The sequence below is a fragment of the Bubalus bubalis genome, chromosome 2 (assembly GCF_019923935.1).
Source record: "Bubalus bubalis isolate 160015118507 breed Murrah chromosome 2, NDDB_SH_1, whole genome shotgun sequence".
NCBI classification, from domain to species: domain Eukaryota; kingdom Metazoa; phylum Chordata; class Mammalia; order Artiodactyla; family Bovidae; genus Bubalus; species Bubalus bubalis.
Window position 1 is genome coordinate 187,610,113 of NC_059158.1, and position 26,621 is coordinate 187,636,733.

The 26,621-nt window shown below is 59.8% G+C and overlaps 2 protein-coding genes across 17 annotated transcripts in view; one reads left to right on the forward strand and one right to left on the reverse strand.

Annotated features, from left to right (window-relative positions):
• Positions 1-1,364: 1,364 nt before the first annotated feature.
• On the forward strand, positions 1,365-7,221 carry MFAP2 (microfibril associated protein 2). 13 transcript variants are annotated; one of them, XM_025278872.3, is made up of 9 exons: positions 1,382-1,506; positions 3,319-3,395; positions 4,754-4,840; positions 5,011-5,037; positions 5,147-5,233; positions 5,354-5,398; positions 6,338-6,425; positions 6,534-6,607; positions 6,784-7,221. In XM_025278872.3, the coding sequence occupies exons 2-9, from the start codon at positions 3,359-3,361 to the stop codon at positions 6,885-6,887; spliced, it is 549 nt and encodes a 182-aa protein (XP_025134657.1). In that variant the 5' UTR covers positions 1,382-1,506; positions 3,319-3,358; the 3' UTR covers positions 6,888-7,221. The 13 variants fall into 13 exon arrangements, with proteins under 13 accessions (XP_044794167.1, XP_044794165.1, XP_044794166.1 ...); XM_025278869.3 differs by having other exon boundaries at positions 1,391-1,506; positions 4,751-4,840; XM_006066582.4 differs by having other exon boundaries at positions 1,429-1,506; positions 3,239-3,395.
• A 1,167-nt stretch (positions 7,222-8,388) lies between these two features.
• Positions 8,389-26,621, reverse strand: part of CROCC (ciliary rootlet coiled-coil, rootletin) — a 51,072-nt gene continuing 32,839 nt past the window's right edge. For all 4 annotated transcript variants that reach the window (XM_044938223.2, XM_044938225.2, XM_044938224.2 and 1 more), the window contains 12 exons: positions 25,058-25,225; positions 23,498-23,849; positions 16,153-16,322; positions 15,905-16,025; positions 15,569-15,732; positions 13,685-13,900; positions 12,668-12,892; positions 12,152-12,301; positions 11,682-11,882; positions 11,122-11,253; positions 9,563-9,727; positions 8,389-8,894 (listed from right to left, as the gene is read on the reverse strand). In XM_044938223.2, the coding sequence (XP_044794158.2) occupies positions 8,808-8,894; positions 9,563-9,727; positions 11,122-11,253; positions 11,682-11,882; positions 12,152-12,301; positions 12,668-12,892; positions 13,685-13,900; positions 15,569-15,732; positions 15,905-16,025; positions 16,153-16,322; positions 23,498-23,849; positions 25,058-25,225 (2,151 nt within the window). In that variant the 3' untranslated portion in view covers positions 8,389-8,807. The remainder of the gene's footprint in view (positions 8,895-9,562; positions 9,728-11,121; positions 11,254-11,681; positions 11,883-12,151; positions 12,302-12,667; positions 12,893-13,684; positions 13,901-15,568; positions 15,733-15,904; positions 16,026-16,152; positions 16,323-23,497; positions 23,850-25,057; positions 25,226-26,621) is intronic.

Here is a 26,621-nt window from a genome sequence, read left to right on the forward strand (position 1 = left end):
CAGCTGCTCTGAGCCTGGCGCCGTGCTGAGTGAGCAAAACGGAGGATGAGCTGAAGCCAAGCTTGTCCCGGTCTCCATGCAGTGGACAGGCTCGGGGGGAGAGAGGCCACCGGGGCCACGGCTGGGAACAGGGAGAGGGGTGCCTCCACTGAGGAAGGGGGGCTTTGACCTGTCATCTGAAGGGGGAGGGACTCATCGGTGTTGCAGGAGGGAGACACAGCTTGAGCAAAGGCCCTGTGGCAGGTAGAGGAAGGGGTTTGATGAGAAACAGCTAAAAAGCCATTGAGGCTTTTGGGAGACCAGGCAGAGGGAGCCAGAAGGCAAAGCCGGGCTGTGGTGAAGGTCGGGTCCTTGGGGTCTCCAGGGGAGTTCAGACTTGTTCCCAGGTACCTCGGGACACCAGTGAAAGGCTTCAGGTAGAAGCCTCCCCTGGCCCACCCTGAGTGGGTGAGTGGGTGAGGGCTGTTTGGGAAGGCCTACTGCTGCTGCTTGGCCGCTCAGCCATGTCCGACTCTCTGTGACCCCGTGGACTGCAGCCCGCCAGGCTCCTCTGTCCCTGGGATTCTCCAGGCAAGAATGCGGGAGTGGGTTGCCATTTCTTCCTCCAGGGGATCTTCCGGACCCAGGGATGGAACCAGCATCTCTTACGTCTCCTGCTTTAGCAGGCGGGCAATGGCAACCCACTCCAGTACTCTTGCCTGGAAAATCCCATGGACAGAGGAGCCTGGTAGGCTGCAGTCCATGGGGTTGCGAAGAGTCGGACACGGCTGAGCGACTTCACTTTCACTTCACTTTCTTTACCACTTGTGCCACGTGGGCAGGCCTAGATGGCAGGTATCCGGGACTCGGGATTAGAGGTGGGGGCTTGGCGGGCTGCGGGTGGGGAGTTAGCTGTGTGAGGGAAGGGTGGTGGGCTCACTCCCTGAAGGGAACACCTTCCGGGGCCGGGGCCGGGCCGGGGAAGGTCAGGAGGCTGTGATTCTGGACTTAAATCCTCACTGAGTTTGGGGCCCTAGGGACATGGTGGGGCCAGGCCCGGTAGCCTGTGGCCGGTGGGTCCGCAGAAACGCTGGTTATGGAAGCCCGCTGCGGCCGCAACCTGCCTGGGGAGACGCAGGAGGCCCGGGAGGGCGTCCTGGAAGCCGGGGGAAGCCGGGGGAAGCCGGGAGAAGCCGGAGCGGAGGGCAGGGCGCGCGGTCCCCTTCGGGAGGCTGGCTCCGTCCTGTGTCCGGCGGAGGCGGTACGCCCGCCTCACCGCGTTGACAGCGGGCCAGGTGGGATGGGGACAGGACGGGGGCGCGTCCTGCACGGTGCGAACTTCTGAGAGGACATGAGGCCGGCCCCGCGCCCCCCGGAGCACGGCGGCCCGGCGGCGCTCGCGTTAGGACCCAGCGGATCCGGGAGGGAGGGCGGCGCCCGCCCCGTCGGGGGCCCGGAGCGGGGCGCGGGGGGCGGAGGGGCGGCTCGGCGGCGCGCGGACTCGGAGCGGCGCGCAGGGACCCGCAGGTAGGCGCGGGCCGGGCAGGGGTGGGGGCCGGGGCTCCGAGGTCGGCAGGCCCCCAGGGGCTGAGGGGCCCGGGCCCGGGGGCCGTCTAAGCAGATGTAAGAGGGCGCCGGGAAGCCTGGGTCCTCTGGAGGGGCGGCTTTTGTCTTCCCGGAGGAGGGAGGTGGCGGCCGGCGGGGGTGTCCGCGGGGCGGCGGGGACGGAGACAAAGGGCAGGGCCGGCCGAGCCCCCGGGGTGCGTCCCCGGCCCGCTGGGCCTCCCCCTCGTCCCTCAGGTTCGGCCCCCCTCCCCGCCCGATCGCCCGCCGTCTGGACGCGCTTGCAGACGCGTCTCCTGGAGGGGCCCCTTCTCCGCGCGGACTCTCCTCGGGACGGCCTGGCCAGGGGCCCCTTCTCCTAGCGAGCCTGGGCGCCCCGTGCGGGGGGCTTCGAGGCTTAGGAGGTGCTCTGGGGACAGACAGAACCCCCACCAACCACCTCCCCAGCTGCGGCCTTCGAGTGGCGACAGCGCCAACCAGCCTGGGAGCCAGATGGGGGGCAGGGAGGACTTGAGGGGGGCTCCAGGCCTTGGGTCCCCGCGCGAGGAGGAGGCCGAGAGTTTTCAGAGTGGACGCCTGGCCTGCGGGGCAGCTGGGTCAAAGGCCTCAGCTTCCCCACCCCTTCCTCTCCCCTTCCCTCCTCAGTAAGGCTTGAGAGGGAGTGAGACGGGGAAGGTGTGCGGTGACCGGGTCACAGAAGGAGAGGTACCGGTGTGGGGGTGGGGGGGTCACAGAAGGAGAGGTACCACGTCTCTGCCCCGTCCCCCCTCTCCCTTGAGTCCCCGCGGCCTGGCGAGGGCAGGGTTAGGCAGGCAGTTTTCCAGTTACCCGCCTGGAAGAACTCCTCATGTTGTGGGAGGGCGGGCCCCCGTGGGTGAGCTCAGGACTCCCTCCCAGCCCCCCGGCGGAAGGCGGGCAGTCTGGAGGCTGCCCCCCACTGCGCTGGGGCTGGCCATGAGGACTTGTCGACTCTGCCAAGTCCACCGTGGGGCCAGACTGGAGACGGGACTCACCCAGAGCTTCAAGAGCCTGCCCCCTCCCCCCAGCTATGCGTGTGGCAGTCGTACCGTCTCAGGCGGTCCAGGGCCCCTGGGCTGGGAGACCGTGGTCCTCTTGAGCGCTGCCCTCCAGGCTCGGGAGAGACGCTCTTCGGACCCCACCCTGAGTGCTTCCTGCCCAGCAGACAAATAGCCCTCAGTCTCGTGAGTGTGTGATGGAATCAGCCAGGTCCTGGGCGGCCTGGCAGGAGGCGTCTTCGAGGGGCGGGAGCCGGCGGGGCTCATGTGGTTTCCTGCTGAGCAGGATGCCTGGGCCCCCGGGCTAATTGGGAGCAGGTGTCGGTCTGGCTGACTGCTGGGTCTGGGCTGTGAAGTTAGTTGGGCAGGACTGGGGTCCCAAGGATGGGCCTGGGTTGTGGTCTGGGCACTAGATTCCTGGAGAAGTGCTGAGCAGAGGGTGGGCATTGGTGTGGCGGGGAGAGCAGGGGCAGGGATTAGAAATGTCTGTGGAGTGTGGGCGAGCAGGGTAGGGTCCGTTGTCACGATCGGCTCTGGAGCCAGGGGGAGGCGAGTCCCTCAGGTCCTGAACTCCCAGTGGGCTCTCAGGGACAGATCCCTCCAAAGTGGTCGCTGCCCCCAAGGCCCGCCCTCCGTGACCCTCGTCTGCCTGGCCTCTGTTCTGGGCCCCCCTTCTCCAGGCTGAATTCTGGGAGCAGAAGCGGCTGTGCAGCCCTGGGGTGTTGGCCTGGGGAGCAGCTCGCCCCTCCTCTTTCTCCAGCTGTCCCCAGACACCTGCCCAGAGTGCTCACTGAGCAGTCATGAGAGCTGCCTCCCTCTTCCTGCTCTTCCTGCCTGGTAAGTGGCACTGGGCTGGTGGGGCTCCCGCGTGGGTGCGGGCAGGGGGCTGGCGGCCAGCTCTTGTCCTGTGGCCGGAACTGTATCCCGAACCCCAGGGCCTGCTACCTCTTGGACCACAGACTGGACTGGCCAACCCCCCCAAAGTCTGGAGGCATCTCCGGGGTGCCTCCTCAACCCTCCGCAGCAGCAGGCTTGGCCCAGGCACCAGGAGCCACGCTTTTCCTCCCACTGCCTGGTCCTCCCGGGAGCCGATGTGCAGGAATGGAGGCCCCTAAAAGAGGCTCTGAAGGCCTGGGATTTGCACTCCTTTGGGGCCAGCTCAGCTGCAGTCCTGACCTTGGAGAGGTCCCTGGTTGTCACATGAAAGTTGTTAGTGGGGATCACAAAGGGCCTGCCAGGTCTAACATTCGTTCATTTAACAGATACCTGTGGAGTGCCTACTCTGTGCCAGGCGCTGGGATAGGCCCTGGTGATGCAGTGATCAAGAGGGCAAATGCCTGCCTTGCGTGGTGGTGCCCTGCCGGCCTAGAGAAGGGCGAGATGATAAATGTCAGGTTGTGTTGAGTGCTGTGATGGAAAGAAACAGGAAGACGCGATGGTGTGGGTGGGCAGGCCAGCGAAGGCCTCTCTTATCTTTTAATATTAATTTCTTTGGCTCTGCTGGGTCTTTCAGCACATGGGACCCTCAGGCCTCGTTGTAGCTTGTGGGATCTTTCACAGTGGCCTTAGTCGAGGCATGTGGGCTTCAGTTCCCTGACCAGGGTTTGAACCCAGGCCCGGTGCTGGGAGCACAGAATCTCAGCCGCTGTACCGCCGGGGCAGTCCCAGGCGCTCAGTCACTGTCCTGTCCCACTCTTGGTGACCCCGTGGACCATAGCCCACCAGGTTCCTCTGTCCGTGGAATTTTCCAGTGCAAAACACGGGCGTGGGTGTTGTTCGTTTCCCACACCAGGGGATCTTCCCAACCCAGGGATTGAACCCCAGTCCCCGGCATTGGCAGGTGGATTCTTTACCACTGAGCCACCTGGGAAGCCCCCGAGCAGAGCAGAAACTTCAGTAGAGACTTGAAGGAGGAGAAGTTAACCAGGCTCTCAGGCCCAGGAAGAGTCCAGTGCAAAGGCCCTGGGGCAGGCAGGAGCGGCCAAGAGCCAGCATGGGGGAGCTGGTCAGGGAGGCGGCCCAGGACCAGGGCGTGTAAGGGCCTTTGTGGACAAGGAAGCTGTTCGCATCCTGTGAGTCTGAGTCCGCTGGGATCTTACGGGCCCCCCCGAGGGGCTTCTGCCGTCCTCAGGGGTCCTCAGGGCCCTGCTGCCCCTCCCTGCTGGCGCCCCCTCAGCTCTGTCTCCCCACAGCAGGCCTGCTGGCTCAGGGCCAGTATGATCTGGACCCACTGCCTCCGTACCCAGACCACGTGCAGTATACCCACTACAGCGACCAGATCGGTAAGCCCACCGCCCACCCCCAGGCCTCCCCAGCCCGCTCCCCAGATCGGCGTAGCTTGGCCGGGGGTCAGGTGGGGCGGTGGGAGATGGGCTTTCAGGGCTGTGGGCCCCGGCTGCAGTGTGCGTGGGGGCCAGCCTGACCCCCGCCAATTCCACGTCTTTATTTCCAGACAATCCGGACTACTATGACTACCCAGGTGAAGGACTGAGCGTAGGGTAGCACGGGCAGGAGCGGGGTGGGGAGTCCGTGGAGGCCTGCGGCGCCTGCGGGGAGGGAGCAGACCCCTTTACCGCCTTTCCCGGCAGAGATGACCCCTCGGCCGCCCGAGGAGCAGTTCCAGTTCCAGTCCCAGCAGCAAGTCCAGCAGGAAGTCATCCCTGCCCCCACCTTAGGTAGGCCACCAGCTCCAGCCAAGCCTGGGGGTGTGGAGGGCTGCCCGGGGCTGGAGGAGGCGACCCCACCCTGCCTGGGACTGTCCCAATGGTCTCTGCCTGCCTCTCCCCCAACTCTAGAACCGGGGACTGTGGAGACGGAGCCCACGGAGCCGGGGCCTCTGGGTAAGAGAGACAGAGGGGGCCCCAGGAGTTAAGGGGTGGTGGGAGTTACAGGGTGGTGGGGGTCCCAGGAGGTCAGAGACAGAGTGGGGCCCGGGAGGTCAGAGACAGAGGGGGCCCCGGGAGTTAGGGGGCACTGGGGGGCCCGGGAGATCAGAGGGGGCACCGGGAGTTAGGGGGCCCTGGAGTTAGGGGGCGGTGGGGGGCCCGGGAGGTCAGAGACAGAGGGGGCCCCGGGAGTTAGGGGGTGGTGGGAGTTACAGGGTGGTGGGGGTCCCAGGAGGTTGGAGACAGAGGAGGCCCTGGAGTTGGGGGGGGTGGGGGGCCCGGGAGGTCAGACGCAGCCAGGCCCCTCGCTCTTGCTGGGGTAGGTGGTGGGCTGGGGGCCTTGCAGAGGTGCCCCTGCTTGAGGTCAGCAGGGACCCTGGCAGCTCCTGCGCTGGGCAGGGGCCTGGACTGGCCGTGGCCTCAGGAGGAGCCTCTAGTCCCAGACACGGGGGAGTGGCTGGCAGGAAGCCCCCTGGCAAGTGGTGCTCTGGGGCTTCCCAGGCTCAGTGGGACTGTCCCAGCCAACAGCCCGCCGGCCTGTGTGTGGGGGACCCTGTGCCGTGTGAGGGGCCTCCTGTGAGGCTGCCATGTTTCTGGGCCTGTGTGTGGCTGTAGGTTTGTTTGAACTTAAGTCTGTTTGGACATAGGTCTCTCGGTGCGGTTGTGAGTTTGCATGTGTATAAATGTATTGGATAAAACCGGGCAGTCTGGGAAGGTCTGGCAGTGCTGTGTGCGTGCGTTGGCGTGTGTGTCTGTGTGTGTGTGCGTGTGTCTAGGCTGGGCCTTAGGGTGCAGGGGTTCCTGGCCCCGAGAGCCAGTCCCTCTGGGGGTGCGGCTGGAGGTGGGCCCCAGCTGTGAGCCACGAGCTCAGCCCTGACCCCACCTGTCACCCAGACTGCCGCGAGGAGCAGTACCCTTGCACCCGCCTCTACTCCATACACAAGCCCTGCAAGCAGTGTCTCAACGAAGTCTGCTTCTACAGGTGAGGGGCGGGGCTCCAGCCAGCCCCGTGGGGGGGACAGACTCCCAGGCCGGGGGTGGGCGTGGGGTCTTCTCCCCGGGGCTGAGCCCTCCCGGCCTGTCCCCTCAGCCTCCGCCGCGTATACATCGTCAATAAGGAGATCTGCGTCCGGACAGTCTGCGCCCACGAGGAGCTCCTGCGGGGTAGGAAGCCCCCACCCCGCCCCTCCCGTGTCCCCGGCCCGCCTGCCGCTTATCAAACGTGGGTCGGACGTGGGTCCCGTGTCATCCTCGGACGACCCCTCACCAGGGCTGGGGCGCGCGGCAGTTCCCTCACCCGGCCGCGCGCTGACCCCAGCTCCTCCCTGCCCTCCCGACAGCTGACCTGTGCCGTGACAAGTTCTCCAAGTGCGGCGTGCTGGCCAGCAGTGGCCTGTGCCAGTCTGTGGCGGCCGCCTGTGCCAGGAGCTGTGGGGGCTGCTAGGGGGAGCTGGCCCCCCGCCAGCCTGGGGCCCCCAGGCTCTGCCTCACCTGGTGCTGTCCCCCCGTCCTGTTAGAGGGCTGCGGGCCTGGGGCCACCCCCGGAGCCGCAAGGGGGCTCCCGAAGGGCTAGTCTCTGCCTCCGGGTGGGGGATGACCCGGGTGCTCTGTGGGACCTGGGCCCCTGACATGCCTTCCTCGTCCCCCCCGCCCCCAGGACCGTCCCCCACCCCCGAGGTAGGCTGTGACCCCCCCACCCCAGCTGGTCTGCTTGAATCTCCTACAGCCCCTGGGCGTAGACCACCTTTGTTTTATACAAAATTAAAAACAGGTTTTTACGAAAGAGTCCCTTTTTCGGCAGGGAGTGCCGAGATGGCCGGGGCCTCCAACCCTGCCGTCCTCCCCGAGGCTGCCCGGCCTCCCTGGGGAAGGGCCGGTTCTGGCGACCGTGGCCTCCGCAGTGCCAGCTCAGCTCTGCCCAGAAAGGTGGGCCCTGACAACCGCCCCACCCCGGGCTGTGTGTGTGTTGCCGGAGGCTGTATCAGAAACGGAAGGTTCAGGAACACGGCCTCCTCACCGTCAGGGCTGTGTGGGGGGTCTGAGCCCCCCGTCACCGGGGAAGGGCCCTGGCAGGGTGGAGGCCGCCTGTGCAGGGGCCTGAGGGCGCTACAAGGTCGGGTCGGGGGGCTCTGGCGTCAAGGGCGTTTGCGGGGAGGGAGGCCCGGTGCATTTCAGGGGGCAGAAGCAGGCCGGCCGTTTGAACAGCGCCCTCTGACGAGCACGGGGAGACCAGGCTCCGTCTGAGGGTTGGCACACAGCCCTCTTTAAGCCTCTAACCAAGCCTGTGTGGCGGGCACGGGTAGCGTTCCCATCTTACAGAGGGGAAACCAAGCCTAGAGTCAGTACTGAACTCCCCACCCGCCGGGGTCCACGGCGGGCGGTCAGTGGCAGGGCAGACGCTGCCGCCGCTGGGCTCCGTGGGCTGAGAGGCAGTTCTCCCAGGAAACACAGGCTAAGCACCTGCTGTGTGCTCCCGCATCACCGGCCCGGGAGGCAGGTTCCCACTTACCAATGAGCACACTGAGGCTGACAGCTGAAGCAGCTGTGCCCGGGATCACCCAGCGGGGCCCGGCCAGACGCCAGGTCCGCCCCCAGGCCTGCCCTCCTTCACCATGCCACCTGGAAGGCCTGCTGGTGCTCGAGGGGTGCACCTGTCCTGAGGAGGAGCCAGAGGAAAGGGCAGAAAGCTTCAGCTGGCAAGAGCAGAGCTGGGCCCAGCCCCAAGCCTCGATGGCTCCGTCTGTGAAATGAGTGGATGGCCCAGGACCCTGGAGGCCTCCCCAGCCCGCCGTCCCGTAAGGTGGTTCCTTACCTTTCTGCAGGGGCCTTTCTAAAGTCTCCCCCACGTCCCTGCGCACCCCTCACTAGGGGACCCCAACCCTCTGGCCCCAGGGCCCTCCAGTCTCCCCATCTCCCAGGAGGCACATTAACAGCAAGAGGACACATCTGTACAAAGCGTTCTTTAAAAAATGGGGGTGTTACAAAAACAACAATTCTGAACAGTTAACATCATAAAAAGGTATAAAAATACAGCAACTCTGAATTCTGAGGAACCTGCTGACAAACACTGAACTAAGATGGAGAGACCTCTGAGCAGCCACAGTGCCTGCCCCGGGCCCGACCCTCACGGCCAGCACGCCTGCGCTCAGGGTCAGCCAGGGACGGGTCCCTCCAGCCCAGCCCTCAGGGGGCCCCCGAGGGGGCGGCTCTGACAGGCTGGAGCCCCGTCCTGGCCCTGGCACCCCGCCCCTTGCCCCTCACCCCCACGAGCTCCGGCCCAGGCCCCCTGGACTGCGCTGAGGGCGCCCCTCCCATCTGGCCCTCCCATCAGGGTCCCGTCACTAGGATGCCAGCGGAGAGGTGCTCACTTCTCTGGGGGCCCAGAGGGCAAGGGGAAGGAGGCTGAGTGCCTTCGAAGCTCCTGCTGCAGCTGTCCCTTCAGCGTGGACACCTGGAAAAGAACGAAGAAGGGCCCACCCAGGCCCAGCCTGGGCTCAGAGCCGGGGAGAGGGCGGGGACCCCAGAGGGCTCAGGGAAAAGCCAGGTGTCCTAGTAGCCCAGGAATTCCCTCCCCTTCTTGTTCGGCTCCACAGAGCGGCTGGGCCTCTCTGGACTGCCCGGCCTCTCCTTGGGAGCCCCATCCCCTCTCACCACCAGGACAGGCCTGGTGCTAGCTGGACTCCAGGGCAGACCTGGGCCCCGGCCTGACCCACGGGGCAAGCCTTGCCCTGCAGACGTGATGGGGACGATGGTCACGGGGAGCCTGTGAGCTCAGCTCGCCCAGGAGGAGCGCCCTTCGGACTCCGGCTGTTGCTCTCAGGGAAAACGGCCCCTTGAGCCCCCGGGACTGTGAGTCGCTAGGTTATCCTGAGGCCAGCTGTGCCAGTCGCAAGGCAGCCTGCCCAGGCGCAGAGCTATGGAGAGGGGACTGAGCTCCAGTGGCCTCACTCGCGCCCCCGTGTCCAGCCATGGCTGACACCAGCCCAGGTCCACCCCAACCATCTCAGTTATGGACACCCCGGAGCACCTAAGCCAGAAAGGGGCAAGTGGCAGTGAGACCCGCCCTCTCCCGCTCCCGCCCCGCTCCTGGCTCAGCTTCCTGACGGAGAACCCGCGTACCTGCTCCTCCAGCCCCCGCACCCTCTGCCGGTGGGCGCGCTCCCGCGCCTCCAGCGCGCGCTCCGTCCGCACCTGGGCACCGCGCAGGCGCTCCACCTCCTGCTGCAGCTCCGCTGCCTCCAGCCCGGCTGGGCTGTGGTTCTGCTCCAGCGCCGCCACCTGGGCCTGCAGGAGGGGCTGCCGGTCAGGCCTGGGGCCGCGATGCGCACGCACGTGTGCGCGAGTGTGAAGGGCCAGGCCCTCTCTGGGTGGAAGCCCAGGGGTCCCTGCAGGCAAAGCGGGGCTTGCAGGACCAGAGCCTTGTCTTCCCCCACCCAGCCCTCCTGGCCTGCGAATCCCGAGTCAGGTTGCTGAGTGATCCACTCAGGAGCGCGCACGCATACACACACACACAGATGTTCAAATGCAGAGACAGGCCTGTATACATACAGTCATAAAGCAAGCATGTAACCACCTGTGTTCACATGAATGTGCGCATGTGTCCAAGAGCCCAGTACTCTCATATACGCACCACACACACGCACGTCCAAGAAGACACCCAGGGCTCCCCGGGGGGCTCAGTAGTGAAGACTCCACCCGCCAGGGCAGGAGCCACGGGTTTGATCCCTGGTCCTGGGGGATCCCACACGCCACAGACCAACTGAGCCCCTGCGCCTCAACTGCTGAGCCTGGGCTCCAGAGCCCGCGCGCTGCAACTGCTGAGGCCCACACGCCCCAGACCCCGTGCGGCGACCAGAGAGGCCGCTGAAGTGAGAGGCGGGGCGTCACAAATAGAGGGGCCTCTGGACCCAGAGGAAGCCTGCAGCAATGAAGACCCGGCACAGCCACAAGTCAAAGTATGTCTTCAAAACCGAAGACATCTGTACACAAAGATACATCATGCAGGTAACATCCTATACCTAGACACGCCACATACACGCACAAGGTTCACGCTACATGCACGGGAGTCCGCTCGCGTACACTCGTAGCTCTCTTTGGCTACAAGGATGAGCACACACCCACAAGCATGAGCACACAGCCACAAGCGTGAGCACACACCCACAAGCATGAGCACACAGCCACAAGCGTGAGCACACACCCACAAGCATGAGCACACAGCCACAAGCGTGAGCACACACCCACAAGAGCACACACCCACAAGCGTGAGCACACACCCACAAGCATGAGCACACAGCCACAAGCATGAGCACACAGCCACAAGCGTGAGCACACAGCCACAAGCGTGAGCACACACCCACAAGAGCACACACCCACAAGCGTGATCACACACCCACAAGGGTGAGCACACACAAACATGACCACACACAAGCATGACCACACACGTGTGAGCACACGCCCACAAGCGTGAGCACACACCCGCATGTGCATGTGTGCTGACAGGCCTTTAGCATCTCCGTCTCTCTCCACTTTGGAGAGGACCTCCTCCCTCTGAGGCCTGGCTCTGGGCCACACCCTCAGGACTGTCTGGGCTTGCAGGTTGTAGGGGCGGGGAGCTGGGTCCTGGGCTACAGAGGGGCAGAGGGCTGGGGTGTCCAGAGCGGGGTGGGCAGCGCCAAGACCTCCAGCAGCTGGATCTGCCTCTGGGCCTCAGCCAGCTCCAGCTCTGCCCCCGTGAGCGTGCGGTCCAAGCGGCCCTTCTCCACGTTCAGATGCACCGTGTCCTCGTGACTGCGGAGCTTCTCCCTTTCCACCTAGGAGGGGAGGGCAGGGGCATCAGGGTGCTGGGGGAGGAGGGAGGTCCCGGGGAGGCATCAGGGTGCTGGGGGAGGAGGGAGGTCCCGGGGTGGGGGCATCAGGGTGCTGGGGGAGGAGGGAGGTCCCGGGGTGGGGGCATCAGGGTGCCCGGGGAAGGAGGGAGGTCCCGGGGAGGCATCAGGGTGCTGGGGGAGGAGGGAGGTCCCGGGGAGGCATCAGGGTGGGGGAGGAGGGAGGTCCCGGGGAGGCATCAGGGTGCTGGGGGAGGAGGGAGGTCCCGGGGTGGGGGCATCAGGGTGCCCAGGGAAGGAGGGAGGTCCCAGGGTTCTCGGGGAGGGGTGCTGAGTTAGAGGGGGCGGGGCCAGCGGGCAGCACGGCTGGGAACCAGGGGCAGCCCAGGGAGGGCCCAAGGGCCACGGCCCACCTTGTCCAGCGTGCTCTTAAGGGCTGCCCGCTCCTTCTCCAGACGCAGGGCTGAGCGCTCCGCGTCCCGCTTCTCGGCCTCCAGCTGGGCCAGGGCGCGCTGCAGGCTCCCCAGGCGCTCCTGCAGCTGCCGCCGCTCGTCCTGCACCTTCTGGGCCGCATGCAGGGCCGCAGCCTCAGCCTCCTGCCGCTGCCGCAGCGCCTACAGAAAAAGCCAGCAAGCCTCTGACCCCTAGGGCCTCAGGGTGGGCATCCAGAGCCCCATCATGCTGGGGGTGATGAGGCCAGCTGCCCGGCCAACTCACGAGATGAGGCTGTTATTAGGAGGCCCACAGCGGGGAACAGTCCCTGGGACCTCAGTCTCTGCACCTGAGTAATGGGGACATGGATGAAGGAGCCGCGCTGCCTCCCAGAGGCACGGCCCAGCCTTGGGAGGAGGTGGGGGTGAGTGGGAAGGGCCCTGGCCCTCACCTCCTGCAGCTGCTGCCGCTGCCCCTCGGCCTCTGCCCGCCGCAGCTCCAGGTCGGCCAGCTCGCCCCGCAAGGTCTGCAGCTGCTCGCCCAGGGAGCTGCTCTGCTTCCGCGCCTCAGATGATGCCTGCCGCGCAGCCTCCAGCCGCTCCTGGGGGAAAGGGGGCGGTGCCAGGCTGCCTGGGGGCCCTGGGCAAAGGGCTCCCCGCTGCCCGGTACCTCCAGGCCAGGCTCAGAGCCCAAAACGCGGGCAGTCCTCTCACCTGCATGGTAAGCCAGAGCGCAGGCCTGGCCACGGGCCCCTACAAGGCGGGGAGCCCCCAGACCCCAGCCCTGCTCCTGCAGGCCTGACCCGGGGCCCCACACCCCATCCTGGCCGTCGTGACCACCTCCAGCCTCCTCTCACTGGCCAATCTGCGTACTGGGCCAGCACCCCCACAAAGGGCACACCCACGGATGGCTCCCAGGGGCCAGCTCCCCACCGCGTCCCCCACAGCTGGGCCTGGGGGCCCCATACTTGGAGTACTTGGCGGTCATGTTCACAGGCAGTCAAGGCCTTCTGCAGCTGAACGTTCTTGTCCTGGGTGCTGGCAAGGCTGGCACTGCTCTGGGTCAGGGCCTCCGTCAGGCCCTGCACCTTGTCCCGCAGGAGGCCCTCACTCTCCTCCACTTTGGCCAGGGCTCCGCTCAGCCGCTCCACCGTCAGCTGCAGAGTGCTCGCCTTCATCTCGCCGTCTGCCACCTGGGGGAGGACGGATCAGGCGGTCCAGGTGTGCCCAAGCCAAGCCCTGCCACCTCTCTCCAGGCCTTTGTCACAGACACTCCTGGTTCCCAGGCACTCCCACAGGCTCTGCCAACAGCTGCCTGGCCTAAGACGCACTGCCAGTTAAGTGCCCTCTTGCAGGGCGCCATCAACCCAGTTGTCCCAGACCCTGTGGTGGTCTCCCCACTGCTATGGAGGAGAAAAGGTAACCACCACCACCCTGACAGTTTTTGTGTTCTTGGCGTAGGCGGGTGATGGTGTAGGGCTAGAAGAGCTACTGAACATTCCAGTTAGAGCTGAGCTTCCTGGTAGCCAAGGCAAAAACAGAAAAACTAAGCACTTCCCTGCTGGTCCAGAGGCTAAGATGCCACACTCCCAATGCAGGAGACATGGGTTTGATCCCTGGTCAGGGAACTAGACCCCACCTGCTATGACTAAGACTTTGCGTGCCACAACGAAACATCCTGCATGGCTCAACCAAGCCAGTGCAGCCAAAATGAATAAATATTTAAAGAAAGAAAAGAAAATGAGTGAAGTCTCTGTCTCTCCATACACCTCCTTTCAGAGCAGACTCCATCATCAAACAGTCAAGTCTAGTTTTTGCCCTGCCCCTGCTTAGCTCCGTGATCTCAGGCACAGACCTCAGGTCTGCGAGCCTCCATGTGCCCATCTGGGAAATGGGGTGATGACGATACACACGCTGCCTCGCAGGGCTGCTGGGAGAGCGGGGCCCCCATGACGCCTTGGCTCGGGCAGGTCGGGGGGACCCACCTGCCTCTGCAGCGAGTCCACCCGCTCCTGGAGGACCTGCGCCTGCGCCTCCCGGTCGCTCAGGCCCAGGCGGCTGCGCTGCAGTTCCCCCTCGAGTGCACGCCGCTGCAGCTCCAGCTTGACACTGCGGCTCTCGGATGCGTCCAGCACCTCCTTCAGACGCCGCTTGTCGCTCTCCAGCTTTGCCTCGTTGGCCTTCATCTTGCTGAGCTTCTCCTGGGGGTGGGGCAGGGTGATGGCAGACCACCCATGCCCCCCACACCCCTCAGGGCCCGTGGAGAAAGTGGGGGGCGGCCTGGAAGGGGCTGGCCCAACCACTCGCCATGGGATCAGGGGTCAGCCCCTGACTCTCCTGGGGCCTCAGTGCCCCCCTGTTCACGGGGTTACTCAGGGACCCCAGGGCACTTTCCAGCTCCAACCAAGTCTCACGGGCCATGTGGTCCAGGCTCAGCCTCCCTCCCTGCTCCCTATTGCACATCCAGGGAGCCCACACCTTGGGTGCTCACAGAGCGCTGGGGGGTGGGGGGTGTAAAAGTGCAGACTCCAGGGCCTCCCTGCTCTGCCCCACGGCTCCCTAGAGGGCAGCCCAGAGCTGCCGGGCGGGCAGGGGCCCAGGGCCCCCCTGGGTTGTAGGGGATGATGGTCCTTCCCACCCTAAGCAGGACGAGCCGGTGAGGGGGCCTGGGGATTGGGGACAGGGCAGGAAGACAGACCAGAGTCCCTTTCTCCTGTCACCATTCCAGAGCTGGGCAGGTCACGGGGCTGCTCTGACCACAGCCCCCCAGGCCTGGCCCCCCGTCCATGGGCTCGAGCCCCAGCCCTGCCGTGTCTGGGCCCCGCTGCCCCACACTGGCTCCCGCCCAGCTTTGTTCCTGGCCGCCTCCCGCGCCCCTGCGGCTGGGCCCACGGCCAGAGCTGGAGCCGCAGACACAACAAGCCAGCTCAAGCTCGGCCCGGAGCCAGAGGCGGGGGGCGGGCTGCGGGGGCAGGCAGGAGGGCCAGGGGAAAGGGGGGATCTGTGCCTGCAAGAAGGGCTCAAGGCTCCAGCAGCCTGACCGTCAGTACCAGGGCCTGTGTGTCCTGCCCCAGACACACACACACAGGGATACACAGGCATCGCCCAAATACACATAAACCCCCAGAACAGCCCTGGTGTGACTATACAGAGACAAAGGAAACAGGCCCTGTGAGCACCGTCTATGAGTTCACAGTGTGCGTGCATGGCCTCCAGGAGAGAATTACTTGTCTCCCCCTTTCATAGATGAGAAAAATGAAAACCACAGGGCGAGGCAAGAACTCAAACCCATGTCTGTCAGCTGTAAATGCCCAGACTCTTTCTTCTATAGCCTAATGACCTCAGTGTGAAACCAGACAACAAAACCTGAACGTGCTTTTGGAGAAAGTCACAAGCCAATCACTTCAATGAGTGCTGAGAGACCCACGCAGACAAAACACAGACATGCACGGGAGCACGCACAGGAGCACGCATGGGAGCACTCACTGATACACAGGCAGGGAGCACCCACTGACATCCATGCACTGGAATGCTCAGACACCCACGCACGGGAGCACTCACGGGAGCACTCACAGGTATCCACACACGGGAGCACTCACAGACACACACACGGGAGCACACAGACACCCATGCATGGGAGCACTCACAGACACCCACACATAGACATCCATGTTTGGGAGCAATCACTGATGGGCAGGGAGCACTCACAGACATCCACGCACGGGAGCACTCACAGATATACATGCACGGGAGCAGTCACAGACATCCACTCATGGACAGGAGCACTACAGACACCCACACACGGGAGCACTCACAGACACCCCAGCAGGCATATCCAGGCCCCCGCCCGCCGCCCTCCCCCTGCCTACCTGGCTGGCCTGGAGCTCGCTCTCGGTGGCCTGCAGGCTTCTCTCCAGGGTAGCCACGCGGTCCAGCACCGCCCGGCACTCCCGCTCAGCGCGCCGCCTGTTTTCCTCCTGCTGCACCAGCTCGGCCTGCACCCCGCTCAGACGCCCGTCCACACTGCGCCGGACTGCGGCCCCCACCTGGCCCGTCAGGCTTGGCCGAGACCTGAGCCCTCGGAGCCCTGGGGGTTGGGGGTCTGGACGCGGGGTTTCTCCCCACAAGGGTCCCCAGGAGGAGACCGCCTCCCGCCTCCATGGGAAGAGCCCAAGAGTGAGGTGAGGACGCCAGGGTAGACTCACCTTCCTCACTCTCAACCACGGCCTTCTCCAGCTGCCTGGCCCGCAAGGCCGCGCCGTCCCGTGAGGCCTCCGTCTCAGCCAGCTGCTGTCTCAGGGCTCTGGTCTGGAGGAGAAGTTCATCCTGCAGCCCAGGGGTCGGGCGGGGAGGAGACCGGGGAGGAGACCCAGCTCTGACTGTGGCTCCCTCCGCAGCCCCTCGCCCCTCACCCGCTCTCTCTGGGCCCCCTCTGCAGCCCCTCGCCCCTCACCCGCTCTCTCTGGGCGCCCCGCAGCTCCTGCACGAACTCTTGCAGGGCCCCCCGCACCGCTTCCGGGTCCAGGTCTGCAGGTGCTGGGGAGATGGCTGGTCCTGGGGAGGGCGGCTGGGACCCGGGGCTGTGTTCCACGGGGTCGGGGCTACTGAGCCCTTCCACGCTTCCTAGAGGAGGAGACACGCTGGGGGACACAGGAGCCACTGGCCTCTGCTGTCTGCGGGGTGTCTGCACCATCCCGGTGCATCGTGCCTACTGTGCCCTGCCGCCCCCGTGAGCTCCCCACAGCACCGGCTAGGTCCGCTCAGCCTCTCACTTCACCTTCGATCAGCACTCACAACCGTCAAAATCACGCCCCTGTCCTGGCCATCCCCTGCTGCTTCCCTAGCATCAGTCTCTCTCCTTATAAGCTGGCCAGTTGATACCACCCACAGCTACCACACTCCACAACATTCCTCCCTACAAAGGCTCTAGGGTCTCTGTACGTGCTATTCCCTTCTCTCCCCAAGACTTCTCTGGCCTATTCCTTTAGGCCTCAATGTAAAGAACACTCCTCAGAGGCCTCCCTGACCCCAGCCTTGGGTGGGGGTGAGCTCCTTCCCACCTACTGGGGGTCCAGTGTCTGCCCCCCACCCCCAGACCACAAGCACCATGAAGGCTGCATCCCCAGGGCCCAGTCTGTGGGTAGACACTCCCTCGCTTCATTACCTCTCTGTACTGATGGCTAAGGGCTTCTCTGGTGGCTCAGATGGTAAAGCATCTGCCTACAGTGCAGGAGACCCAGGTTCAGTCCCTGGGTCAGGAATATCCCCTGGGGATGGGAATGGCAACCCACTCCAGTATTCATGCCTGGAGAAACCCATGGACAGAGGAGCCTGGAGGGCTACTGCCCATGGGGTTGCAGAGTCGGACACAACTGAGCGACTAACACACGCTCTGAGAGCTCACAATGTGCCAGATGCTGGACCAGTGCTTTCCCTACGTCACCTCATTCCATCCTCACAGTAATTCCCTGAGAGGTAAGGCCCAATCTTCCCCCTTCACAGGCTGCACAGGCTCAGAGCAGATTCAGTCAGTTCAGTCACTCAGTCGTGTCCGACTCTTTGTGACCCCATGAACCTCAGCACGCCAGGCCTTCCTGTCTATCACCAACTCCTGGAGCTTGCTCAAACTCATGTCCATCGAGTCAGTGATGCCATCCAACCATCCTATCCTCTGTCGTCCCCTTCTCCTCCTGCCTTCAATCTTTCCCAGCATCAGGGTCTTTTCCAAGGAGTCGGTTCTTCGCATCAGGTGGCCAAAGTATTGGAGTTTCAGCTTCAACATCAGTCCTTCCAATGAATATTCAGGACTGATTTCCTTTAGAAGGGACTGGTTTGATCTCCTTGCAGTCCAAGGGGCTCTCAAGAGTCTTCTCCAACAACACAGTTCAAAAGCATCAATTCTTCAGCGCTCAGCTTTCTTTGTGGTCCAACTCTCACACCCATACATGACTACTGGAAAAACCATTGCCTTGACTAGACAGACCTTTGTCGGCAAAATAACATCTCTGCTTTTCAATATGCTGTCTAGACTGGTCATAGCTTTTCTTCCAAGGAGTAAGCATCTTTTAATTTCATGGCTGCAGTCACCATCTGCAGTGATTTGGAGCCCAAGAAAAGAAAGTCTGCCACTGTTTCCATTACTTCCCCATCTATTTGCCATGCAGTAATGGAACTGGATGCCATGATCTTAATTTTCTGAATGTTGAGTTTTGATCCAACTTTTTCAGTCTCCTCTTTCAGTTTCATCAAGAGGCTCTTCAGGCCCTCTTCGCTTTCTGCCATAAGGGTGCTGTCATCCGCGTATCTGAGGTTATTGATATTTCTCACTTCAGTCTTGATTCCAGCTTGTGCTTCATCCAGCCCGGCATTTTGCATGGTGTACTCTGAATATAAGTTAAATAAACAGGGTGACAATATAGAGCCATGACGTACTCCTCTCCCAATACGGAACCAGCCCACTGTTCCATGTCTGGTTCTAACTGTTGTTTCTTGACCTGAATGCAGATTTCTCAGGAGGCAGGTCAGGTGGTCTGGTATTCCCATCTCTCAAAGAATTTTCCAATTTGTTGTGATCCACACAGTCAAAGGCTTTGGCATAGTCAATAAAGCAGAAGTAGATGATTTTCTGGAACTCTCTTCCTTTTTCTGATCCAACAGATGTTGGCAATTTGATCTCTGGTTCCTCTGCCTTTTCTAAATCCAGCTTGAACATCTAGAAGTTCACAGTTCATGTATTGCTGAAGCCTGGCTTGGAGAATTTTGAGCATTACTTTACTAGCGTGTGAAATGAAAGCAATTGTGTGGTAGTCTGAACATTCTTTGGCATTGCCTTTCTTTTGGATTGGAATGAAAACTGACCTTTTCCAGTCCTGTGGCCACTGCTGAGTTTTCCAAATTTGCTGGCACATTGAGTGCAACACTTTCACAGCATCATCTTTTAGAATTTGAAATAGCTCAACTGGAACTCCATCACCTCCACTAGCTTTGTTCGTAGTGATGCTTCCTAAGGCCCACTTGACTCTGCATTCCAGGATGTCTGGCTCTAAGTGAATGATCACACCATCATGGTTATCTGAGTCATGAAGATCTTTTTTGTATAGTTCTGCGTATCCTTTCCACCTTTTCTTAAGTGATTTGCCTGGCCTCAAAGCTTAGAAGATCCAGGGCTGAGACTGGAATCCAGGTGCCCCTATTTCCCTGCAGAAAAACAAACTCTGCTTGGGAGATGATGGGCAGTGAAAAGGCGGGGCAGGGCAGTTAGAAACAGGACGGCACCTAGAGGTCAACCTGGGAACTGCAGGACGAAGAGTCCGCCTGCCCTTAGCATCCTCTGCCCAGTGACACCCTAACGGCCTCGTAGCTCCGTGAGTACCCAAAGGACCCCAAGCAGGACATGGACTCACTGCCTCATCCTTCACAGTGAAGCCAGCACCTTGTGGGGGCCCGCAAGGTCTGCCTGAGCAGATCCCGTGGCTGTCACTCTACCCCTCTCCACCTTGCCCGCTGCACCCTGGCTGCCCGGTGGCCTCTGCAGGTCGCAGGGCGGTGGACCGCCACTCGGGACCCACCCACTCGCCCGCAGCCTCTTCTCCCTTCCTTCCCTACCGACCACCTCCTCAGTGAGGCTCTCCCTGCCCTCCCACACAAACCCCGAGCCCCCAGCACCGCCTTATCTTTAACAACAAGCATTTTCTTATTTCTTTTGCCACACTGCACAGTTTGCAGGATCTTCGTCCCCTGGCCAGAGATCAAACCCCTGCCCCTAGGAGCACAGAGCACTAACCAGTGGGCAGCCAGGAAATTTCCCCAAACACTTTTATTGTGATAAGACAAATATAACGAAATAGGGCTCCCTGACCACCTTTAAGTGGCATTAGTCATATTCACACTGTTTATATGAGCATCACCATCATCTGTTTCTAAATCCTTTCCATCACCCATTATGAACTGCATTCCCTCAAAATCCATATGTTGGAGTCCTAACCGCCATACCTTAGAATTGGACCTTATTTGTCATGAGGTAAGATGAGGAGTCGTGTCTGACTCTCTGCAACCCCATGGACTGTAGCCCACCAGGCTCCTCTGTCCATGGAATTCTCCAGGCAAGAATACTGGAGTGGGTTGCCACTCCCTTCTCCAAAGAATCTTCCAGACCCAGGGATGGAACCCACATCTCTCACACAGCAGGCAGATTCTTTACTGCCTGAGCCACCGGGGAAGCCTCATACTGGAGAAGGATGGACCCTAATCCAATATGACCGGTATCCTAATAAAAGGGGACATTTGGGGGACTTCACTGGGAGGCCAGTGGCTAAGACTCCATGCTCCCAATGCAGAGGGCCTGGGTTAGATCCCTGGTCAGGGAACTAGATCCCACATGTCGCGACTGAGACCTGGCCCAGCCACAAAGCGGGGCCTGGACACACCCTCAAGGAGAGCTCCACGTGAAGACGGGGCACGCTCCGCCGCTAAGAAACTCCCACAGGCTCGGAGCCTGGAGCCAACTCTTCCCTCACTCTGCAGAGAAAGGGCCTCGGACTTCTGGCCTCCAGACCCACGAGACACAAATTTCTCTTGTTTAAGCCACTCAGTTTGTGCTGCTGTGTTACAACAGCCCCAGCAGACAAAGGCAACTGCAAACTCCATAACCACTGAGCAGTAATCCTCCCTTCCCCACACCTCTGGCAACCTCTAAATTCTGTCTCCATGAGTGTCTATTCTAAATGTTTTCTGTAAGTGTAATTATACTATATTTGTCCCTTTTTTTTTTCTTTTGGCCATGCTAAATGGCTTACGGGATCTTAGGTCCCTCACCAGGGATTGAACACACGCCCCCCCGTGCAGTGGAAGTGCTGAGTCTTAACAACTGGATCCCCAGGGAAGTCCTTATATTTGTCCTTTTGTGACCAGCTTACTTCACTTAATATAATCCTATTAAAGTTCATCCATGTTGCAGCACAGATCAAGATGGCCCTCTTTCTTAAGGTTGAATAAACTCCATTGTATTCAAATACTACATTACCAATTCACCTGCTCATGCACACTTTGAAATGGTGTACAATGTCTATTCAAGTGCCTTTTTTCAATTCTCTTGGGTATATACCTAGGGGTGGAATTATTGAGTCATATGGTAATTGGGCTCCAAAATCACTGCAGACAGTGACTGCAGCCACAAAATTAAAAGATGCTTGCTCCTTGGAAGGAAAACTATGACAAACCTAGACACCATTAAAAAGCAGAGACATCACTTTGCCAACAAAGGTCCGCATAGTCAAAGCTTTGATTTTTCCAGTAGCCATAAACAGATGTGAGAGTTGGACCATAAAGAAGGCTGAGCACTGAAAAATTAATGCTTTTGAATTGTGGTGTTGGAGAAGACTCTTGAGAGTCCCCTGGACTGAAAGAAGATTAAACCAGTCAATGCTAAAGGAAATCAACCCTGAATATTCATTGGAAGGACTGATGCTGAAACTCCAATACTTTGGCCACCTGATGCGAAGAGCTGACTCACTGGAAAAGACTCTCATGCTGGCAAGCATTGAAGGCGGGAGGAGACACCAGAGGATGAGATAGATAGCATCACAAACTCAGTGGACATGAATTTGAGCAAACTCTGGGAGATAATGGAGGACAGAGTCTGGCGTGCTGAAGTCCCCGGGGTCACCAAGAGTCGGACATGACTCAGCAACTGAGCAACAACAACAACAAATAGTAATTCTAAATTTTAGTTGCTTGAGGAGCTGCCAAACTATTCTTTCACAGTGGCTGCATTATTTTACATTCCAACCAACAATATCCCTTGACTTTTCCTTACCTACTTTCTAGCCCTGGAGTCAAGGTGAGCCTGGGGTTAGGCTGAGACCAGATGAGGGCTTCCAGAAAGGCCGCCTTTCCCAGCGTCACCCCCTGGGCCTTGGGAGCAGATGGCAGGTGGGAGGATCTCTTCTGAAGTTCCTGGAGGGTGGTTGGGCTGAGTGTGTATCTTTCTAGGGTAGACATAGTGGCCACAGGCCGGAACGGAGGAGTGGGCGACCGTGATGGGAGAAGGAAGAGGATGAGGAGCTGATGGAGAGAGGGCAGGAGTCAATCACAGAGGACAGACAGACCCAGAGGAGGTAAGGACGTTAAGATGCAGCACTCTCAGCCACTATGAAAAATAGTATGGAAGGTCTTCAAAAAATTAAAAATAGAGTTGCCATATGATCCAGCAATCCCACTCCTGGGCATATACCCAGACAAAAACATAATTCAAAAAGATACATGCAGACTGTGTTCTCAGTGGCACTGTTCATATTAAGACATGGAAGCAGCCTAAATGTCCATCAACAGAGGAGTGGATAAAGAAGACGCAGCACATATACACAATGAACTACTACTCAGTCATAAAAGAGAATAAAATAATGCCATTGGGAGCAACATGGATGTACCTAGAGATTATCACATTAAGTGAAGTAAGTCAGAAAGACAAATACCATTTGATTTCACTTATATGTGCAATCTAAAATACGGCACAGGGACTTCCTTGACGGTCCAGTGGCTAAGACTCCGCACTCCCAATGCAGGGAGCCAGGGTTCAATTCCTGCTCAGGGAACTCGCCCAGTTAACTTAAAATCCAGCACGCCAAAAACAAAGATGGAAGATCCTGCGTGCCGCAACTAAGCCCAAGTACAGCCAAGTGAATAAATAAATATTTTTTTAAATATATGGCACAAATAAACTCTTATGAAACAGAAACAGGGCCACAAAAATGGATAACAAACCTGTGGATGCCAAGGGGGAGATGGTTAGGAGAGTGATGACCTGGGAGTTTGGCATTATCAGATATGAGCTAGTTTATATAGAATGGATAAATAACAAGGAACTATATTCAATATTCTGTAATAAACCGTAACAAAAAAGAATATTTTAAAATATACATACATACATAAAGTGAAGTGGAAGTCTCTCAGTTGTGTCTGACTCTTTGCAACCCCATGGACTATACCAGTCCACAGAGTTCTCCAGGCCAGAATACTGGAGTGGGTAGCCTTTCCCTTCTCCAGGGATCTTCCCAACCCAGGGATCAATCCCAGGTCTCCCACATTGCAGGCAGATTCTTTACCAGCTGAGCCACAAGGGAAACCCAAGAATACTGGAGTGGGTAGCCTATCCCTTTTCCAGGGGATCTTCCTAACCAGGGAATGGAACCCAGGTCTCCCGCACTACAGACGGATTCTTTACCAGGTGAGCCACCAGGGAAGCCCAAGAATACTGGAGTGGGTAGCCTTTCCCTTCTCCAGCGGACCTTCCCTACCCAGGAATCGAACTGGTATCTCTCGCATTGCAGACGGATTCTTTACCAACTGAGCCATAGGGGAAGCCCACTTACATAGATATAACTATCACGTTACTCTACATCAGAAATGACATTGCAAATCAACTATGGTTCAATTAAAAAAAAAAAAGGAACACCTTCCACTTCCTTTAAAAAGAAGCAATCAATCCACGTGTGCCCGTTTGCCTCAGTGAGGGGGCGGGGCTGAGATGGGCTCGGGGGCGTGGCCCGGCTCAAGAGGGCGGGGCTGAGATGAGCTCAGGGGGCGTGGCCCCGGCTAAAGAGCCGGAAAGTGATTTGGGCCCCAGGTGGACCGGCTCTGCGAAGCCACCAGAACCAGCCGCAGGGCGGGGTAATCAGAGGAGGGGTGGCCCGGCACCCTGCGCCCAGGGTGCCTCGTGGTGGGACAGAGCTAGGCCTATGGGCGGACGAGGGGCGGAGGCCCCGCAAGGCCCGCCCGCCGACCCCCGCCTCCGTTCTCACCTCCTGCAGGCGTGCCCCGGGCTGGGGAGCCGGCCACCGGCCCCCCGAGCCCCAGGCCCCGGCGCAGGGCCGAGCGCAGGCCGGCGAGCTGGGCCTCTGCCGCGCGCCGCTGCGCCTCCACGCGGGCCCGCTCAGCCTCCAGGCCCTGAGCGCGGCCCTCGGCTGCGCAGAGTCGCAGTCCCAGGTCCGCGGCCTCGGCCCGGGCGGCCTCCAGCTTGAGTCCCAGGCTGCGGGTATGGTCCAGCTGCTGGTTCCGGGCGCCGCGCGCCTCCTCCACGGAGCCCAGCAGGTCTCGCTCCCGGGCCCGGAACTCGCCTTCTTGCTCCTGCAGCTTCCGCTGGGCCCCCTGGAGCTGGAGCGGGGACAAGGCCCAGGAGTAGGGGTCAGCAAAGCCACCTCTCAACCGACATCCAGCCTCCCGGCCCACGGGCCCAAAAGTAGGGTACGCAGCACCTGTGGTCTCCACCCAAGCAGGAAATGCGCGAACGTGGTGAGAGTATGGAAGGAAACAGTTAGCATTTGTTTTCTCTCTGCGTTCTCTGTAGGTGCCTTGCAGTGTACACCGTTTATTAGTAATAAACTAACAGCTAAGGCCTGCACAGATAGGACTTAGTACTTCCCCCCTACCCAGAAAATCAAATCTAATTACCACTATATCATCTCCATTTTACAGATGAGGAAACTGAGACACAGGGCAGTTATGTACCGTGCCCAAGGCCACAATGCTAGAAAACTGAGAGCTAGGATTCAAAGTCAGGCACCCTGGCCCCAGAGCCTTTTCTCTTAACCACTAGACCACAGTGCCTCTCGTGCACATAATTTATCAATGAGTCAGACAATGACAGGAGGTACTAAAAGCTCCCTAGGAGCGACGTGCCTGATGACACACGCCTCTGGTTCTGAGAATGAGTCAACCCCTCACTCACTGCCTTAGTTTCACTGAACACCATCCATCCTAGATGCCGAGACCTGCTCCAGGGCCTGGTATACACCCCCCATCCTATAATTGCTCTGAAGCACAGAGAGGTCGAGTGACTCAGTCAGGGTTACACAGTAGGTTCGGTGCCAGAAAAGAGTGGAAAGAGTGCAGCTTTGGAGTCAGACAGACCTGGGTGGCTGTGTGACCTTGGGGAAGTGCCCTTGACCTCTCTGAGCCTCAGTATCTGGTTCTCTCTCTAAACTGGGGCTAATTATACCTACCTCATGAGACTGCTGGGAGAATCAAACAACTTTCTGTCTACAAAGCTCTCCCCACCCCTGCTACACAGTTCTTGTCATTATTATTATTATTATGATTATACTTGGGGAAGAAAGGAGTGGGGATCAGGGACCAGTCCTAAGGAGTGATCTCTCAGAATGACTCCAGCACGACTTCCCTGGTGGTCCAGTGTTAAGACTGTTTCTACTGCAGGGGTCATGGTTCAATCCCTGGTGGAGGAACTAAGATCCCACAGGCCAAGCAGCATGGCCAAAAAAAAGACCCCACTACTGGAGTCCCCAGCCCCTTCTGACTGCCCGCGAGCACCCTCCCGTCCAGGCCGCCTGCCACCATCTGGTTACCTCCTGTCGCATGGCCTCCAGGTTGGCCTCGCCCTGCAGCAACTTCTGTCGCAGGCCCAGGGCCTCCCGTCTGCCCTCCTTCTCTGCCCGCTCGCCCAGTGCCAGGCGGCCCTGCAGCTCCAGCAGCTCTCGGCCCAGCCTGGCATTCTCACTGTCCAGCATCTTCATCTGGGAGAGAGTGGCCACAGGCAGGACCGAGGACCCTTCTCAGCGCCACGCTCCCTTTGAGTCCAGGGTGCCCGTGACTGCCACAAGCTCCAATGGCAGTCCTTTAGCTCTGCCCCACTACCCGCCCAGTCCAAACCTGGCACCGAGGGAACTCGGGACCCGCTGCTCTGGAGACCACGTGTGCATGCTTACTGTCCGACTCTTTGCAGCCCCATGGACTGTAGCCCACCAGGTTTCTCTGTCCATGGAATTATCTGGGCAAGAACACTGGAGTGGGCTGCCATTTTCTCCTCTAGGGGATCTTCCCGACTCAGGGATGGAACCCACATCTCTTACATCTCTTGCATTAGCAGGCAGATTCTTTACCACTGAGCCACCTAGGAAGCTCTAGGGATACATACATTGAACACAACCCTACTCCCCTGGAAGCCTGATAACTCCAGCCAGGTCAGGCATCTGGGTACCAGTAGCTCAGTGTACCACCTAATCACAGCTACCTACCACAGAGAGTGGGGGTAGGGAGTGCTGGGCCCCTAGGAGTTCTGCAGGGCAGGGACTCTGGGTCATCTTTCACCTCCACAATGATGCCTAACTTTTATGGAGTGTCTATCACATGTCCAGCCCTATTCTAAGTACTTTGGTCATGTGAACTCATTAATACAGGATAGGTACTGATATTATCCCTCCTTAACAGACAAGAAAATGAAAACTCAGAGAGGTGAAATGACTTGCCCAGTCACACAACCCACAAGCAGCACCCTGGGATTTGATCTCAGACAAGTAGAATCAAAGGGACGTTTCTAGCCCCCTATTTCCCCAGGAGCAGGTGGGGCTGAGGCCTACCTACCCTGCAGCACGGTAGCAAAGGGAACTTGAAAATGTGCTGTTTCACCCAAAACCCCAGCAAGAGCCTGGCACACGGGTGTGAGCTCCCTTCCGAGAGTCCTGTGGTTTCCCAGGACTTGAGCCTCACAGGAGGGGCCTGGGTAGAGGGGCGCATTGGTGGAAGGGGGGGATCTGTTATTCAGGCTGTAGTATCTCTGGGGGAGGCAGAGCCTGGGTGCCAAAGGGGGTTGTTTCCTGTCCTGCTGGTCTTCTGGAGTGGGGAAGCCTGAGTCCTCAGTGACCAGAGCAGTGCCCAGTATACAGTGGGCACTTGTTAAATGCTTGCTGCTTTTGATGGCCTTGGAGGTCATCTAGTTCAGAGCTCTGCAAACTGCAGGCCAAGATTCCACAGGCCAAATTCCACTAGTCACCTGTTTCTATAAGGGTTTGAGCTAAGGATGGTTTGTATGTTTTTAAGTAGTTAGAAATGACTCATTTTTACATGGTTGAAAGAAAAGCAAAAGAAGAATATTTCTGACACATGTAAAGTATATCAAATGCAAATTTCAAT